Raw genomic sequence first — 17,334 nt, forward strand, 5'->3', positions numbered from 1 at the left:
GCACATCAGACTGCGCTGCTCCTCTGCTGTTGGGTGTGCTTCGGCCCTGCCCTGGCCCCCAGGGCTTCTACACATTTCCTCTCATGGGACGCCCTTCCCGCTTCTTTGGGGGGCTCCAGCGTGCAGCCCAGGTGTCCCTCTTCCCGGCAGGAGGCTCACACCTCTCGTTCCCCTGACACTGGCTCGAACCCCCACAGCCTGTGGCTTTGGAATTGGCACCCACCTGCTGGTTAGTCCCCATGGGAGACTGCCATGTCGGGCCATCGTGGGCCTGGGGTGACCGAGGCTGTGGCAGCAGGTGGGTCCAGCTCCCCAGTTAGCTCTCCTCGGGGCATATCCCACCTGCTGCCCAGCAGCCCCTCCCTGGGAAGCCCCACCCCTGTCCTCTCCAGCTGGGTCCTGGCCCCCAGGTGGCCTCTAGGTTCTGCACATCCCCAAGGGTCCCCAGCCATCCCATGCACCACATCATGGGGGAACCGGTCATAGGCCTGGGGTTGCTGAGGGCCACATGTCCTTCCCCATCTGCATCACAAGCCTGTCCCACGCCTGGCTTCGAGGTGGCTGAAGGGCTCAGAGCTCAGGCCCTGGAGCTAGACACCTGGTGCAAGCCTGCTCTGCCATTGTTAGTGTGGGCCCTGGGCAAGGAGCTAACCCTGCTGAGCCTCCATGCCCCCTGCTCTGACGTGGAGGTGACGATTGTGTTTAGCACTCAGATGGGCCGAGCACTACATTGGAAGGTGCTGAGCACTCAGGATGCTGCCTGAGGGACTAACCAGCAGGTGGGTGCCAATTCCCTCCGTGAGCACGAGCACTTCTCTCTTTATCTCACCATCCTATATCATGGTTTTATTTTATTTTTTACTGTGTCTGCAACCAGCACTTCCCATACCGCCGGGTGCTCAGTAAATGTTTGGTTAATAAACGGCGGCACCCAGGGCTCCGAGGAGACCCCAGTCTGCTTTACAGGCAGGAGAGCTCACCCCTGCCCCACAGACCTGGCACCTCCTCCTCCCTCGGGCAGGTCACCAAGGCGCCCTCATTGTAATGTTCACGGCCAGGGTCTGGGCTCTCCTGTGGCCTGGAAAATTCACTCAGACAGAGAGTCAGCTCCACAGGGAATGATTAACAGGGCCAGCTCAGGCTGGATCTCTTGCTAGAAACTTCCAAGCTGCCAGAGACACTGGCTTTGGGTTAGCGGGGGCAGCCCCACCCTGTCCGAGCTCTGGCCCCACCGCTCATGACTTTGGGAAAGAAAAGCCAGGCCCTGGAAAGCCCTGTCCAAGCAGGGAGGAGGGCAGCGAAGGGGAAACCGGGCTGACCCTCCCCGCCACTTGCCAGGACAGCAAAACTGCCCAAAGCTCCCCGAGGCCAAGTGCAAGTGCGGGCGGTGCTCCTGTCAAGTGTGCCATTTATCCCTGTCCTGGCCTTGCTTCCTGGCTGGTTTTGGACCTGGAGGCATTCCTGGAGAAGTGGCTGCTCGCGCCAGGCAAGCCTGGGAGCCCAGGGAGCCCGAGGCCCCAGCGCACGGAGGCCAGTGGCCCCAGCTCAGACCTCTGCCCTAGACAGACCTCCCGTGAGCTGAGGCTCTTGTCCCGGTCCAGGCCCCCGTCAGAACTCCCTGCAGGGTCAGGAGCCGGCCACCGCCTACTGTATGCCCAGCTGGGCCGGGAGCGGTGCCGGCATCGCCCCGCTCCTCTTCCCGACAGCCGACAGCCGCAGGGGGATGGTGGGGTGGGGAGAGGGAGCGGGGACTGCCTGGGAGCCTCACGGGCTGGGTTCAGCCTCACCCACGGGGGTCTCCGCACAATAGGCACAGTCATCCAATTGGGGAGCTGAGCTCAGGCCAGGTAGGCGACTGGTCACTGTCACTTGGCTGGAGAGCAGCGCTGCAGGATTGGGGTCCCCGCACTTCCCTGTGGCTCCCACCCCCGCTGGCCCTGTCCTGTCTGGTGATGCTGCTTGAGCTACTGTCGCCTCCGGGCATGTCACGAGGTGTCAGGGCAAAGGGTCAGAGCCTGCCTTTTCTGCCCACGAGGCAGAAGCAGTAAGGATGGTACTGTGTGGTTGCTAACACTCATACTCTACTGTTTGAGAGATCCGAGTTCAAATCCTGCTCCCCCGTGTGGCCTCAGGCAAGGTCTCGTCTCTCTGGTCAGACTGTCCCCATCCATAAGGAGAACAGAGACAGCCAGTCATTAACGGAGGGTGCTCAAAAAGCACCTCCAGAGGGCAGGCCTCCAGGAGCATCTCTTTTTTATCATTCGCATCATTTACCTGATTCCCCAGAGGGTCAGGGTTGGTATCCAGGGTTAACATCCAGGGTTTGGACCAGGGCCAGGGGGCCCATCATCACTCCCAGATTGATCACTCATCCTCCCCAGCCTCGATGTCCCCATCTGTTAAATGGGGGACTGACAACAGGCTGCCTTTCTCAGGTGTTTACCAAGTACTGGGCCCTGTTCTAAGCTCTTCATGTGTGTCCGCTCATTTACTCCCCATGAGTCAGGTGCAGGGGTGGGGCAGCTGGTTCAGTCCTCCCCGGGCTCCAGGGAAGAACACAGCAGCACCCTTGGCCCACAGGGACCACCGTGCATGGGCAGCTTCATCACCACTCCCACGTGGGACCATGACGCTTGGAGCCTCCCCAGGACATCCTGGCATCTGCAGAGCCAGCCCGAGGGTCCAGGCCCCCTGGGGGAAGCACTCTTCCCTCCTTCCTGCTTCTTCTCTCTCCCTGCTTAATACTGAGCAACGTCAGGAGTTCTGGAGGCGAAACCCCAGGACCCTCCTTGGAACAGCACATCTGTTGCAGGCACCAGGTTAGGTAAAGCCAGTGTGGAGCAACACGTCCCAGCACTGCAGGACCCACAAAAGAATGCTGGGCTGTTTTTATCACGTGGAGGGTCCCTTCAAGTGTTTTCTGAGACAAACTCAAAGCCCATGATGACTCAGACAGAGGCTCATGCTGTCGGCACCGTCGGGCAGAGGAATTCCGCAGCTGCATGAGGCAAGTGAGCTCCCCATTGTTGGAGGAAATCAAGTGGGTGTGGGCATCCCCTGATCTGGGGTCCTGGGGACGCTTGCCCCCCCCCCACCGGCTGCAGGGTGGACAGCTGGACAAGGGGGTGGGGAGTGAGTGAGTCCAGGTCAAACACTGAGAACAGTGTCTGGCTCACGGAACCCAACGCTCGCCGGTTACGCTGTGAAGGCCCCTCCCGGTCCTAAGCTGCGGCAGCCTGTGGCTTTGTCTGTATGCCCATGTGCACGGCATGAAGGAAGAGCACCAGGCGAGAAGTTGCTGAAGGGTTAAGAATTAAGTTAGAGGCCAATTAAGGAGCGAGTCTGCATGCATTCGTGAGCCCCAGCTGCTCCAGCGGCGGAGTACCCGTGGAAATGTGACAAATTGGAGAAATTCATATTTATTAGAGCTCCTCTTGGGGAGAGTGTGTCTGTGATTGCAAGAAATCTCTGGACAAGCCACCTGCTCTGGGGATGAGACCTCGTCCCCAAAGACAAGCTCGCGAGGCCCAAGGCTCCCCCTACGCGCCCTCTAGGGAAGTGCAGCCTTGCTCCCGAGGTTCAGCTGAGCGGGTTGGGCTGGAGTCCGAGGATGAAGAAGGAGGTTAGGTCCTGGCAGCTGCCTTCTGCATGCAGAGGGACACCCAAGGGGGGGGCGCTGCCTGGGGCCCCTCTGTCCTCTGAGAGTCAATCCCAAACTGAGGAATCCCCTTCTGGATGGAGAAGGATAGGAGACAAACAGGTTCCTATGGCAGCAAGAATGTGTCTGTCTTCCTTCCAGAAGAATCCATGTTGGGGAGTGGGGGGAGAGGGGGAAAACCACTTCACTGCCCTTTGCTGGATGGAGGTGCACCCCAGGGCCCCTCAGCCTGCTTCCCAGAAGTGTCTGCTCAAGGATGACCTCACATGATGGTCCCTTGGCCGCCCCACCAGAGCATGTGCCCTTTGGGTGGGTCCCACGGGCAGGGGCCATGTCACGTCTGGTTCCCCATCGTGCCTTCACGTGTGCAAAGTTCCTGTCCGTGATGGGTCCTCGATTACCATGTGTTGGATCACATTTAATAAAATCAAAGCCCCTTTGAGAGGTAAGCATCGGTTTTCATTCCCTACCTGTCATCCCTGAGGAATCATGCTTCTGCATTCCGCGAACCCGTATTTCCTGTCCCGGCCTGATTGGCTTCTACCTCGGCACCCCCTCCCAGGGCATCTTCTAGGGGAGCTCAGAGAGACACCTCACCGGCCAGTAACCAGACATGGTCACCCCACCTCCAGCCCTTCGTCTACATCGATCCCCCCGCCCCGGCATGCTCTCTCCAAGCCCTTTCCCTCCTCAGCTCCCACTTCATTCCCAACTTCCAAAAGCCCTAAACATCCTCCTTTCTCCCCCCACCCACCCCATCCTGCATGAGCATCTTTGGGCCGCGTTGAAGCCTGCTTCCCTGAGCACCCAAATACTGCGTGCACACAAGGGCATTATTTGAAATTGCTTTTTAAAACTGATCGTTCATTTAAAAGTCCGTTTCTGGTGTGAGCATAGCCGTTCCCTCCTGCGGACGCTCGCGGTGAACCCACGGGCGCCCCCCGCCAGGCCCCTGTGGCAACACCAGGATGTGGCATCCTTGGAGAGTTCCAGGCTCAGGGAAGCAACTGTTGTTCTAAAGCTTCGAATGCTAGAGTGGAACATGGCTAGTGACTCCCGGGGGACTTCGTGTTTTGTAGTTACAGTATCAGAACCAAGACCCTTCCGTGGCAGGGGGCGGGGGGGGTGGCCCAGCTCCAGCTGCCCCTTCCTGCTGGATCTCAGCCCTATGTGCTGGGAGCTGAGCCTCTGTGGGCAGAGCTGCAGGCACCCCAATCTCTGCCTGTCGCAGGCCTCGGGCTGGACTTGGGGGTGAGAGTACCATCCACCCACCCTCCTCCGCAGCCCAGCTGCAGCCTCCCGTCCCTCCCTGTCCCCCTCCCCAAGGCTGCTCCATCTAGCTCTCTCTCCCAAGCACCCAGGTTCCCAGAGAGAGCCTGGATTCTGGAAGATGCCAGGTCAGGAGGGGGACACAACTGCAAGGTGAAGCCCCCTCAGAGGCGTCCTGACAAGGACCCCACTCACACTCCGCCTACCTCGCTTCCCGGCAGAGGTCCCCACACCGACACCTATTCCCACCTGCTGCTTGAAGCCAGACACAAAGGGGCTCTTTGCGTCCTCTCTGCCTCACAACATACCATCCATCTCTAGGTCTGTGGGCCCCACCCCTCAATGTGGCCTGAATCTCACACCTCCTTCCACCCCCGTGGTGCACAGCTTTCCCCCGAAGCCCCTCTTCCCTGAGATGGAGACCACCCCCACCCCGCTGCTGCCTCCCATCCATTCCTGCATGGCAGCTAGAGGGAGCCTTTAAAACTCTAGGTCAGGTCATGTCTACACCATGGGTCTACACCAGTGGTTCTCAAAGAGGAGTGTGCCCCGGAATCCCCGGGGGGGAACATCCCCAGAGCTTCTGACTCAGCTCCTCTGGAGTAGGGCCCCAAACGCAGGCTTTGCAACAAGTTCCCAGGGCTGCGGCGAGCATGAGGCCGTAGCTGAAGGATGCAGGTCTACACTGGGCTTTGTGCTGCCTTCAAGTCAAAATCAGAACCGAACATAAACTGTGCCACAGGCAGGTGCTGACACACGGGCTGTCTGGATTCAAGTCCTGGCTCTGCCACTGCCTGTGTGTCCTGGATCAAATGACTTCGCTTCTCTGTGTCTCAGTTCGATTTTCCTCTTGGTAACATGGGAGCGATGACTGTGTCTCCTTTCCGGTTTGTCATGAGGATGAAACAAGCTGATGCTGCGACTGAGTCTGGGGTCTCCCAGGAGCAGGTGGGGAGGCAGGGGTGTGCGTGACCCCAGGAAGCCCTGTGGGAGGGGCCTGAGGAGGGCACGCTGTCCCCCCGGGCAGCAGCCCGAGCTCCGGGAGCCGGTGCAGGACACACCATCAATAACCCTGACATCGAGTCTGTTCCAGCTGGGAGGCAGGGGACAGGGGGTAGTTATCCTCCTGCCTCGGCAGTCACGGGTTGAGGACTGCGCCCGCTGGGGGCAAGCAGAGTGCAGACAGCCCGCCCCACATGGAGCAGGGCCACTCCAGCGGTCCTCCAGAGCCATGGGCAAGTGCCCGGGGCACCTAAGGAGCTATGGAGAAAACCAGCCCCAGCATGCAAAGCACCGGGTAAGAGCTTGTGCGGCTCCAGACCCCTGGCTGATTCCCTGGCATGGGCCCACTACACCTGAGCCCCTCACCGAACCACCTGCAAGTCTGGCCCTCCCATCCCAGCCCACACCCCCGGACCCCTAGCTTCCTGTCCCCACCACACACACCCCGTGGGTGCGCCTTTGCACAGGCTGGCCCCTCGCAGCCCTCACTCCCCTCTCGCTCAGCCCTCAGAGAGCACTTTCCTGTCTCTCCCACCCGATGCCACCGTGCTCAGCTGCTCTCAACTGCACCTCCCTTCATTCCCAGCCAAGCAGGCCACGCTGATCTGCACGTGCGCTTCCCCGTTCAATGGCTCGTGGTCTGGTCTGTCTCCCCCAGCTTGCTGGCTCTGCTCCAGGATTCCAGAAGCTATAATGTTTATCATCCAGGCTCCAGCCTCTAGCAGGCATAGAGTGGCATTCACTGAATGAATGAATGAATGAATGAATGAATGAAGTACTTGAGTGGGAGGCAGAGAAGCAGCAATGTCATCTAGGAAACACTGGGATGGTAAAGCCGGAAGCCCAGATCATTTCTCACTCCCAGGTCCTCCCTCTGCTCCTCAATGCTTTGCCTCTGTCCCAGGGCCACAAAAACCCTTCTGACCGTGGGAGCTGGGGAACTGATTGATGGTGCAGGTGGGAGCAGCCTGAACAGAATGAATAGCGTGGGCTCCCTCCTCCATCCTGGGCACTCCCCAAAAGCCTAGAACATTGCTTAGGATTCGGTGTGGTACATGGAACAGAGAAATAAAACCAGAAGTCCCCAGAGCCCAGGTGCCTTCTACCTCGTTGCCCCTTCATCCTGCCCCTTCATCAACACAGAGTTTCTACTTCATGGACTAAGGTGGCTGCCTGGTGCTCCAGCCATCACATCTCCATTCCAGCCATCAGGAAGGGTCAAGGAGTGAGGAAGGGCTTGCTCACTCTCGGTAAGGATACTTCCTAGAAGGCCCCACACCAGACTTGCACTCACATCCCATTGGCCAGCCCTCAGTCTGGATCCATATCATCAAGATGCTAAAAATGAGGGTACTTGTTCCTGGAGAAGATGGGGAGTGCAGATGAGGGGGGGCAGTCAGCAGCTCCACCCTGGCAACTTTTCAGGGGGAACCATTCCATCATTCTGACCATGTGCCCTGTGCCAGGTGCTGGTGAAAGAGCAAGGACCTGGAGAGAGAGAGAGAGAGAGAGAGAGAGAGAGAGAGAGAGAGAGAAGAGCCCCAAGGGTTGGCTCCCAGGGAGACAGCCGAGCCCTCATCACCTGCGAGGCCCTGGGAAGAGGGTGGCAGTGCTGAGAAAGGGCCTCGGGGGCAGAGGGGTGGAAACTACCCTGGCCACGGGACACGGGGCAGGCCTTTCCGGGGAGGAGCATTGGCATAGAGGCTCAAGGATTGAGAAGGAGCCATGGACCCTTCCAAGCAGCAGGGAGTGGCTTGCACACCCCAGTGCCGCCAAGTGCCCCCGGGTGGGTCTCCGTGCCTCCCCGAGCCCCCTCCGTCACCCACAGTTCGGGGGCAGCAGCCACTCACTCACTCGGCTGCAGAACGGGGTCTTCGTGGAGAAACTGAGGCCCAGAGGGTCCGAGGACGTTGCTCTACACCGGTAGTTCTCAACCGGGGGGAGAGTGTCCATTTCCGGAGACGTTTGTGATCATCACAACTGGGGAGGGGGCTGCTGCTGTGGGCACCCAGTGGGGGGAGGCCGGGGTGGTGGGGGGGCTGCCGGAAACATCCTACAAGGCCCAGAACAGCAAGTCATCCAGCCCCAAACCTGCCCTCTGCGGCCACCCAGCCAGAAGGAACGGGGTCTGGGTCTACACGCGAGGGGTCCCTCCACCCAAAGCCCCCTCGGTCTCCTCCAAACGTGTTCCAGAACCGCCACCCCAGGCCCCTTCCGTGTACCCCAGACGACGGGGTTTAGATGTCTGCTTTCTTAACAAACAGCCACAATGACTCAGACATTTGCTAAAGTTTAAGGGGAACTAAACTATGTGCTTGTAAAGTACCAGGCACGTAGCCGCCGCCCCCCACACCAAAATCCATTACCAGTTTAAAGTACAGCTGTTATTTTTACAGCATTGCTTAGAAATGGCTTGCAATCTCTAATTTGCTAAATTGATGTGTATATTGACTAAATAAATATTCGGCACGAAGCCCGAGTCCCCCTCCACACTTATTAATCCTCAGGAAATGGAAACACAAGACACGAAATGAGCTTTTGCTCCGAGCTGCAGACAGGAATACATTATGTTGTTTTTCAAGCGTTCGGGGGCCTGACTCGCTGCAGCAAAGACGATCCAATCACCAGGCTCCAGGCTTTCCATGACGCACATGTCTGCCAGCGGACGTGCCTGTGTTGCTAAGGCTCTTTCTCGGACTTTGAAAGTCTAGAACAAGAAACTTTTAACTCAACGGGGTGGGGGAAAATCTGGGGTGACTGCCTTTGGGGGAGCTGATTTGAGGGGTTGGTGGATGGCACCTGGGTTCAGGAACAGAAATAGGGGCCACCGGCAAGACCACTGAGGGATAAGGTGGGACCGTCCCCTTCCCCAAGGACTAGGCTGTTGGTGCTCTCAGCGCTGGGGACCGGAGGCAGAGCTCCCTGGGGCAGGGGAGGTGGGGGACCGGGTCCTCTGTCAACACCCCTGCCCCAGGACGGAACGGTGGGGAATAGCGGGTGCAGGTCCTGTGGACAGAGTGCCTGTTGGCTTTTCCCACCCCGGGGCTCTGACCTCTGGGATGTTGATGGATGGGTCCTTGGGGCTGGCTTTGCACCAGGGTGGAGGGGGGAATGGACACGTGGGGAGACGCAGAGTGTGTCTGCAGAGGTCCCTCGTGTATTAACTTCTAAAGGTTCCCAACTCCATGGAATATTTCCCTGTGGTGCCAACTGATACCAATGAAGCAACAGAGCCCAGAATTAGCAGAGAAGTTCATCTCAGGAGCCGGGGAGTGAGGAAATGTTCTCCAGAAGAAAAGGCAAGAGCTTTCCTTTTGCCTTACTGGGAAGAGGTGAAGCCCAAGAGGGAGGCATTTCATGGAGACTGGCCTCTGCCCAAAGCCAGCGCAGGGCTCCTACCAGGCAAGGTGCCAGACCCCTCAGAGCATCCCACTTTGCACCCCCCCCCCCCAGAGAGGCCGATCCCACAGGCTGGAGACTGAGGGGGCCTTCGGCATTACAGTGACCTCAGCCTCCCGGTCTGTCAGATGAGGCTCATGGTGGTGACACTCACAGTGACAGCACCCAGCGCCTGACCCACAGCCAGCAAGCTCCCTGCTGCAGAAGGCAGTGGTGACCCCTCCCACAGGAGCCCCCCTCTACTGATGGATGCGACTGGTCGATGGGAGGGCAATGGGACTCTCTGAAGCCTTTGCACCTTCAGGGGGTTTCCCCAAATGAGCCTGTGGGGCCCCAAAATGGTGCAGCTACCGAGGATGCAGGGGTGAGAGAGGAAGAAACACAGACCTCCCCTCTACTATTCTGCAGGCAGAAGGAGCAGCCAGTGTGGTTGACCCCAGCCGGTAGGCCAGAGCCAGGTTTGCAGGGACTGTGGTCCGAGATGAGGGCAGAGGGTTGGCCAGGGTCGGATCCCACAGGACCTCGTGGCCACCCACAGGAGGTATTGGGGCTGTAGCCTGGGGGCAGGGGGCAGCCACCGGGGAGCTTTGGGAGGGACATATCTGAGCTGAGCCTCAGCAGCCCTGGGAACAAGCCTCAGCCTCATTTGCAAGGTAGATCGTAGGCATGCAGCTCCTGAGCTCGGCCAGAGCTGAGCTGCCTTCCCCAGCAGCTGGGAAGGGAAGGAGAAAGCTGTCCTGTTGCAGGACCAGCGGGGACTCTGAATGAAACAGAGGGTGGGGGTGGGGGGCTTTCCCCGTGCGGGTGCCACCACACACCTGCCCAAGCAGCTACAACAAATCCAGTAGCCCATCGAGGGCTGGCGAGACTGGGGAGGGGCCGCTGGTCTGGGCTGGCGCGTGCCCACAGCACAGGCGCCTGGAAATCTGGTGGCAGATCCTTGCGGAGTTCAGCAGACATCTGCCCTGGACCCAGCCGCTCCAGGCAGAGGTATTTACCCAGAGGAAGTACCCAGAACCAGAACAGGCATTCCCAGTCTCCTTCCCCCAACTGGCAGAGCTGTAAACAGGCCAGCTGGCCACGATGGGGGACGAGCTCAACCCACGGTGCTCCAGGTTTCCGGGGGCGGGGGGGAGGCACACGGCCACGCGGAAGAGGGTCGTGGCAGCACAGCCTAGGAGGATGAACCGTGTCCGTCACAGCAGTCCGCCTCTCTTGGATAAGGCACGTCTCCCCTAGTGATGGAAAGAAGATCAGTGGTTGCCTGGGGCTCGGGGAGGTGAGATTAATAGGGCAGGGCACTGGGGAACTTTCTGGGGGTGATGATAGAATGTTCTAGACCTTGACCTGGGAGGTGGTTACACACGGGGTTCCAGACCCCGTCCCACCGGCCACCGAAGACGTGTGTATTTCACTGCATGTAAATATCCGCTAATAAAGGCCCGTGTTTAAGAGGGGGTCTGCTCCGGGCTCGGGTGGGCGATCTGCGCCCCCTGGAGCCGCCCGAGCTCCCCAGGCAAAGCACAAGTCCTGGGCGAGTGGAAAGAGCCGCGCGGGGGCTCCTGAGGCCACGGCGCCCGCCTTCCCGCGGCACATCCATCTTGCTGCTGCCGGAGCCCGAGAATTGCTCCCGGGGCCGAATCTTGAATATTCATCTGATTTACGGCCCGCTGCCGACAGCTTTATGAATCCGCCCACCAATACCTGCAGCCGGTCATCAATCTTCCCCCGAGATTGTGCTTCTGCCAGTAACTCATGAATTAAAGAGGCCCCCGGCGGCCCCCAGGCCCCCCTCCCCGCGCGGCGGCGGGATGGAGCGGGGCCTGACCAGAAGTCAAAACACGGCTGTCGTCTTGCGGCAGCGGCGGCTCTGGGTGACCTTGGATGACTCGCTCCGAGTCTGCGGCCAGCAAGGGAAACTTGGGAGCCTTCAGATCCGCCGCTTCCCCCCTGCGAGCCTCAGTTTCCCCACCTGGAGAGACGGGGCGGGGTGGCGGCAGCGCCTCTGCCCGCGTCCCCGGCTCCGGGGGTGCGTGTGAGCCGGGCGGTGGCCGGGCGGTGGCCGGGCGGTGGCCCGGCGTCTGGCCGGGTCTGCGGGAACCAGAGACGCCGTGGGGCTCACAGCAAAGCCCCCTCCATCTCTCGTGCGCGTCCACGGCGGGAGAATGAAGGCGGCGTTTCCCTCCAGGCCTTCCGGGAGGGAGGGGACCCCAGGAGGCCACCGAGAAAGGACTCCGCTCGGGACTGTGCACCCGGCAAGCACTTGAGGGGGTGGCGGCGGGTGAGGATGGTTTGTCTGGGGAAGGAGCAAATGTCACAGGCTTAGCTCTGGGCCAGGAGGCAGCTCCGAAGTGCTGGCACAGCCCACCCAGCGGCTCGGACCCCTGGCACAGGCCTGCTGCCCGAAGCCTAGGGCCCGCCGGGCTGCTTGCCCAGGAGCCCCCCGAGTCCCCCGTGGGGATAGCCCTGAGCAAATGCTCCCCGGTTGCTCCAACTTTCACTCCATCATTGGTAACGTCTGCAAAGCCCTGGTTCCACCTGGGCCGATAGACGGCTGGAGGGCAGAGTGATGGATGCAACCCCTCTGGGCTCGGACTCCTTGGGGTTCAAGCCCTGCCCTGCATCCAGTGACCTCGCAAGTCACTATCCCCTGTGACCCATAAGCCCGACCTTGGTGTCGTGGCTGCCTTGGCATGGCGGCTGGGGGCTCAGGGGGGCGGCCTGCTGCAAGCGCCTTCTCTGCCACAGGGGAGCCCGTGGGAGTGTCGGCTCCAGGGGGTGTCCCCCAACATCTGCTCGGCACTGGGCACCGCGCGGGGCACCAGTGGGTGGGGGTGGGGGAAGTCAGTACGGATCAGCCCTGTTCCTCGGTGGCTCCATCAACAGATGTTCATCAGTCCCTTCAGACCACAAGAAGCTCGTAATGCCTGTCCCCAAGGACACACTGACACACTGAGGGGCGGCCCTTCCCCGAGTCCCGGCTCCCACCAGTCCCTGCAAAGTGGCAGCGTCCCCGGGGACTGAGGCTCGCCGCAGCGGCCTCCAAGGCGCCCCTCGCAGATCAACATGACAGCAGATGGGTCCTCCCCTCCGCAGGGTGCTGCGGCTCCGCGGGCGCGGGAGGTCCTGCCGCGTGCACTGCAGCATCCCAGCGCAGGCTGCACAGCTCAGCTCCTTCGTCCAACACACTCTCCCCGGCGGAGCCCCCGTACACAAAGGAGGCAACCATCGAAACGAGCTGACATTTATTGGGCACTTACACTCCAAACACCTGACACGCATCCCCTTCTTTGAGCCCTCACCAAGAGGCAGGCTTTGTTATTATCTCTCTTGTACCAAAGAGGGAGCAGAGGCGTAGAGAGGTGAGGTGGCTCGCTCAAGGTCACACAGACCCAGAAGTGGCTGACGCCGGAGTCTATACTCTCACCCCCTGCAGCGGCTCCTTGCCCCAGGAAGTGTGCGTGGCAGTGTCAGGATGTAGTGAGACTCCGCTCCTTGAAAACAACTATCTGACCTGGGGAGTCACGGCAACACTCTGAACCTCAGGCTCCTCTTCTGCAAAATGAGAACAAGTGAGCCCACTCCCAGCTGGAATGTTCGTTCGCCAGGCCCACTGTGAAGAGGCACCTAAAGCACCAGCATGGTGCGGGGCCGTGGGTAGAGCCCCACAAACACACCCGCTCTCCACTTCCCGCCACTCTGGTACACACCCTGTGTCAGAAGTCCACCAACAGCCAGCCCAACTCTGGGAGAAGGGTACTTTGGAAGGAGGTGAAGGGGGAGGCAGAGGCCAAAGCTGGGGGCACAGCTTGCCTACTTGGCATTGCCTGCAGAGGGGTGGAGGGTGGAGGGTGGAGGAGCCTGAAGCTCACTGGGGAAAAGGTCTCAGCTTCTGAGAACAACATTTCCCGGGGGGTTCAGCCTCCACTGCTAGAGTTTCTGATCTATGGACTTTTCACCTTGGCACCAGCTCCCTGACCACGTTGGCAGTATTTACCCTGAGGGAGGAAGAAGCAGCCACATAGGTGGTGTGGGTATGTGTGCATGTGCACTGGAGCAGAAGGGCAGAGCCAGGACAGCGGGCCCCAGGCCTTCTGGAGCCCCCAGAATCTCGGGTGTAGGTTCCCCTTCTGGTCTTTCATCCTTGCTCTGCCCCTCTCCTCCTTCAACTCTTGCTCTTAGGGCTGAAACGCTGGTGGCTGGAAGATGCCAAACCCACAGCCACCTTTCTGAGGATTTGCACCCAGGATGGAGACAAGGGCTAAAAAATCCAAGCTCCCACCCTCGCTAGCTAGAAGAACTCCCCTGCTGCCTCATCTATAGAGTGGGGATCATAGTAACACCCACGTGTTTAGGTTGAGAGGAGGAACTAAGGAAAGGTTCCTGGAATGTGCCTGCACACACAAGCACTCAGGAAGTGGCACGTGCTGTCCCCAGCCATATGGGTGCTCAGTAAACGTTTACTAACTAGACGGATGGAGGGAGGAGAGGATAAATGGGTGGGTGAGTGGAGGACAGACAGATGGATGTATAAGTGAACAGATACCTAGATAGGCAAATAGAAAAAGGCAGATACGTGGATAGTGGATGTGCAGTCACCATCCATCCATTGATTTATCTATTGGTCCATCTGTACATCCCGTCATCCATCCATCCATCCATCCATCCATCCATCCATCCTTCCATCCTCCTTCCTTCCTACTATCTCAGTGGATGTGTGCATACGCACATGGCTAGGTGGATGGAGAGAGGGACAGATAGAAAGACAGATACGCAGACGGGTGGGTAGAAGAGTGAATAAACGGGGGGCTGGCTGGCCTGATGGATGGATGGATGGTGGGTGCATGGATGTTCCAGTGGACAACTGGATGAATGAACAGATGGAGAGATAGATGAATGGACAGATGGATTGCTGGATGGCTGGGACCAGAAACTAAATGCTAAATTGCCTCCCTCCCGAAGGTGGCAGATAACAATTGCTTCAGCTCCTGCCTGGTACCACATACATTACCACGGCCACGGGGGGCCGGAACACTGCAGCCGCCACAATCTGCTCATTAACTGACTCACGGTGCTTTTCACCTATTCGAAACCGACGGGGTAGCAGCGTGACATTTAAGATTTCCTTTCAGCAATCACTTGCTTGGCCTTTCACAGAACACAGCGTGCAGCTGTTCGCTGGCTTATATTCTGCTCCAAAGGTGCCTTCAAGCCCCCCGGGTGCAGTAATGGGCCCAGCTTCCCCGGGGCTCGGGGGGGGGCGGTGTGCCCTAAAAAAGTTGGGGGCCCCCTTCCGACCCCCCCTCAACCTCCTTGCCACACTGTCGCTCTGCAGCAGTGCTACCAATTACCTTAATTACCCTTCAGTTAGGGGGTTTCATTTATAACATAGTGGCGAGGAAGTATTGGAGAAAGAGTTTCCTTGGCAACCAAGTTTTTAAACACAAGATTCTCTGAGTTTTAAAGCCACTTCTCATCTAATTTCCCCCCTGAAAATTAGCTTGGAACTTTTCAGATGCTGAAATTTTTAGCATAACAGCAGGCTAGCACTTATGTCTAAAACCATAAAAGACCTAGATTTCTCCCCTGCCAGAGGCAAGAGCCTGGGAAGTTGTTCAATTTCCTGTGTCACTTTGTTCTTGGTGGATAAGCAGAGACGGCCGTGGCCATTAGGGAGTGACCGTGGGGAGTGACATTTTCTGACCTGTGGCCCGTCGCACTCCCCACGCCAACCAACCTGTTCTCTGGACTCATGTTGTTCGAGATCCCTGCCGGCTGAGTTCTGCACCATGGGCTCGATGGACAGGCCCCTGGGACAGCCAAGTGGTCTGGGCCCACCCCCGACCCCCCAGCTGGAGAAGGATGGCACCAACACGCACCCCAAAGCGGGAAGCACACCATGTCAGGGTCTGCTCTCCATCAAAGCTTCTCTCACTCAAAACTTCCCTCATCTGGAAGCTCCCTGACTCCTCTCTGTGCCGACAAAATGAATCCCAGCTCATGACTTGGCTTTTCATAATCTGCTCCAACCTGGGGCACCTACTCCAACTCTGCCCTCTTCCCACGAGCCCCACGCTGTCCTCTGACCGAGCCAGCCTCCCACCGGCTCAGCCTCCAACCATCTTAGACAACACCTACTCCCACCCTAAACACTCCACCCTCAGCTCACCTTGATCCTGGCTCACGCCCCTTACTACACCCGCAATCTCTAACCTCTGCCCTCTAGGTCCTGGCTTTCCAAATTTGACGTCATTTTACAAGCACTGCTCACACGCCACTTCCTCTGAACCTTTGTAGTGATCTGTCTACACCTCCGAGAACATCCAGCTTCTTGCTCTGCCCAGCTTAGGGGTTATTTTGCCTTGAAGGTACTCGGTAGAGTGGGAAATCAGGGGGAGCTGATTCGGATTCTGGCCCTCATAGTTGGTAGCTGCGTTGCCCTGGTGAGAAGATGGAAGGGCAGATTGAGGGTCAGTGAAGGGTTTACATAGATGGGCCCTATGGCGGTGAGATGCGCCCCTAAGTGGAGGCTGGAAGGTCGACTGGGGAGATGTGTGGATGGATGGAGGGCATGTGGAAGCATAGATGGTTGGAAGATAAAGGAATGGATAATTAAGTGGAAGGGTATGGGGTCGGATTGATGGATGCAAATAAGCAGGGAGAGGGGAGATGCGGCGGGGGCGGGGGGGGTGGAGGTAGATTGCAAACGCCTCCAGCTGCCCAGGAGCAATTACAAAATCTGACCACTCGGCTGACCACCGGGGAATTCTGGAAGGGGCGGAAAGTGGATTCTTGTCCACAGGAAATATTGCTTCTGATAACTTGAGGCTTGAAGTTTTTCCATGACCCTGGGAAAAGGACAGAGGCTCCTGTGGGACCAATTCATTAGGAAGGACAGTCCTGATCAGCTCACCTAAGCACTTGGGCCGACTCTAAGTGCCAGGCAGTCAGAGGGCGTTCAATAACTATTCATTGGAAAGTGACGGATTGATTTGGAGGCCTGCCATTCTAGGGAGGCATGGCCAGCTGGGAAGCACACAGGCGTTTTGCTCATCAGAGGCACGCTCTCTCTCTCTCATATTCCGCAGCAGGAAAAGCTGACCCTGCTGTAAGCCGCCCGGCCTCCAGTCTTCAGGCTTGCTTCCATGTTTGCCCGGTGACAGAACCCACACCAGAGAGGGGCCCGGGGCACATGCCTCCCTAAAAGCACCAACACACCCGTGGTACAGGGGAGGCCAAACTTCCTCTAACCCATCGGGGTTGGGGACGCAAGGAAGATCAGATTGGAGCTAGTCAACCCAAAGCCACTTGGTTTACAGGTCCATTCTGGGAGTCAATCCACCCAATTCACCCAGGAAGACCCTATAGATAAGGGCCCTACTCCCCGGAGCTGTTGGGGGGCTAGCATGAAGCAAGAAGGACATCTGGAAAACGTCCCTTTCTGGGGAAGGACAAATCTCACGGGGCGTTGGTCACAGACACACTCAGAGGCCACAGGAAGGTGCAAGCGTCTTCAGCTTTCCCGCTGAGTCTTCATCTCAGCCCGCAAGGTCTATTCGGTCTTGGACACTCATAGGGAAGGGGCACTGTGCGACCCCAGGGGGTGCTCTTGCATAGACACGGGGAGGGCAGCCGAGCGGGCCTCCTGTTCCTGAGCAGTGAATCTGCAAGACAAACAAACTTCCTAACCTATCTAGGGAGCCTTGGGTTGTTAATAAAACCCTCTTTACTTCTTCCCTCCGACTCCCTCCCCATGAGGGACGTGGGGAGGGGACCAGAAAAGGGGGTGCAGGGGGAAGACGAATTCACCCTCCCTTATCTCTTAAAGTGCTTAGCTAAGTGCCAGGCACATAGTAAGTGCTCGATAAATAACCATTATTAGGGGAGGAAGAGACGGAGGCAATCGGACAGATCAGAATTTAATTCTGCTGCACGGATCTATTGTGCTTCTGTCCGGGGAGAAAGAGGGAAAGAGTATCTCAGCTCCCATCTCCCTCTGCCTCTGA

General features: G+C 58.4%; 1 protein-coding gene across 1 annotated transcript; it reads right to left on the bottom strand.

Moving 5' to 3' along the window:
• Positions 1–2,362: 2,362 nt before the first annotated feature.
• LOC121478307 (WAS/WASL-interacting protein family member 1-like) lies at positions 2,363–12,557 on the bottom strand. Its single transcript, XM_041733256.1, has 3 exons — positions 12,400–12,557; positions 11,301–11,926; positions 2,363–10,563 (listed from the first exon to the last, which is right to left on the bottom strand). The coding sequence occupies exons 1-3, from the start codon at positions 12,555–12,557 to the stop codon at positions 9,971–9,973; spliced, it is 1,377 nt and encodes a 458-aa protein (XP_041589190.1). The 3' UTR covers positions 2,363–9,970.
• Positions 12,558–17,334: the final 4,777 nt, after the last annotated feature.

The sequence above is a fragment of the Vulpes lagopus genome, chromosome 18, assembly GCF_018345385.1.
Source record: "Vulpes lagopus strain Blue_001 chromosome 18, ASM1834538v1, whole genome shotgun sequence".
NCBI classification, from domain to species: Eukaryota; Metazoa; Chordata; class Mammalia; order Carnivora; family Canidae; genus Vulpes; species Vulpes lagopus.

Excerpts from the sequence above, each read along its gene's own strand:
- LOC121478307 (XM_041733256.1), bottom strand. The coding sequence starts at position 12,557 with ATGGTTGCCTCCTTTGTGTACGGGGGCTCCGCCGGGGAGAGTGTGTTG. Across the intron at positions 11,927-12,399 it reads GAGGGGAGGACCCATCTGCT|GAGTCCGAGCCCAGAGGGGT; the intron begins GTCATGTTGATC and ends TTGAACCCCAAG. Across the intron at positions 10,564-11,300 it reads ACCCCGCCCCGTCTCTCCAG|GGGAGACGTGCCTTATCCAA; the intron begins GTGGGGAAACTG and ends TTCCATCACTAG.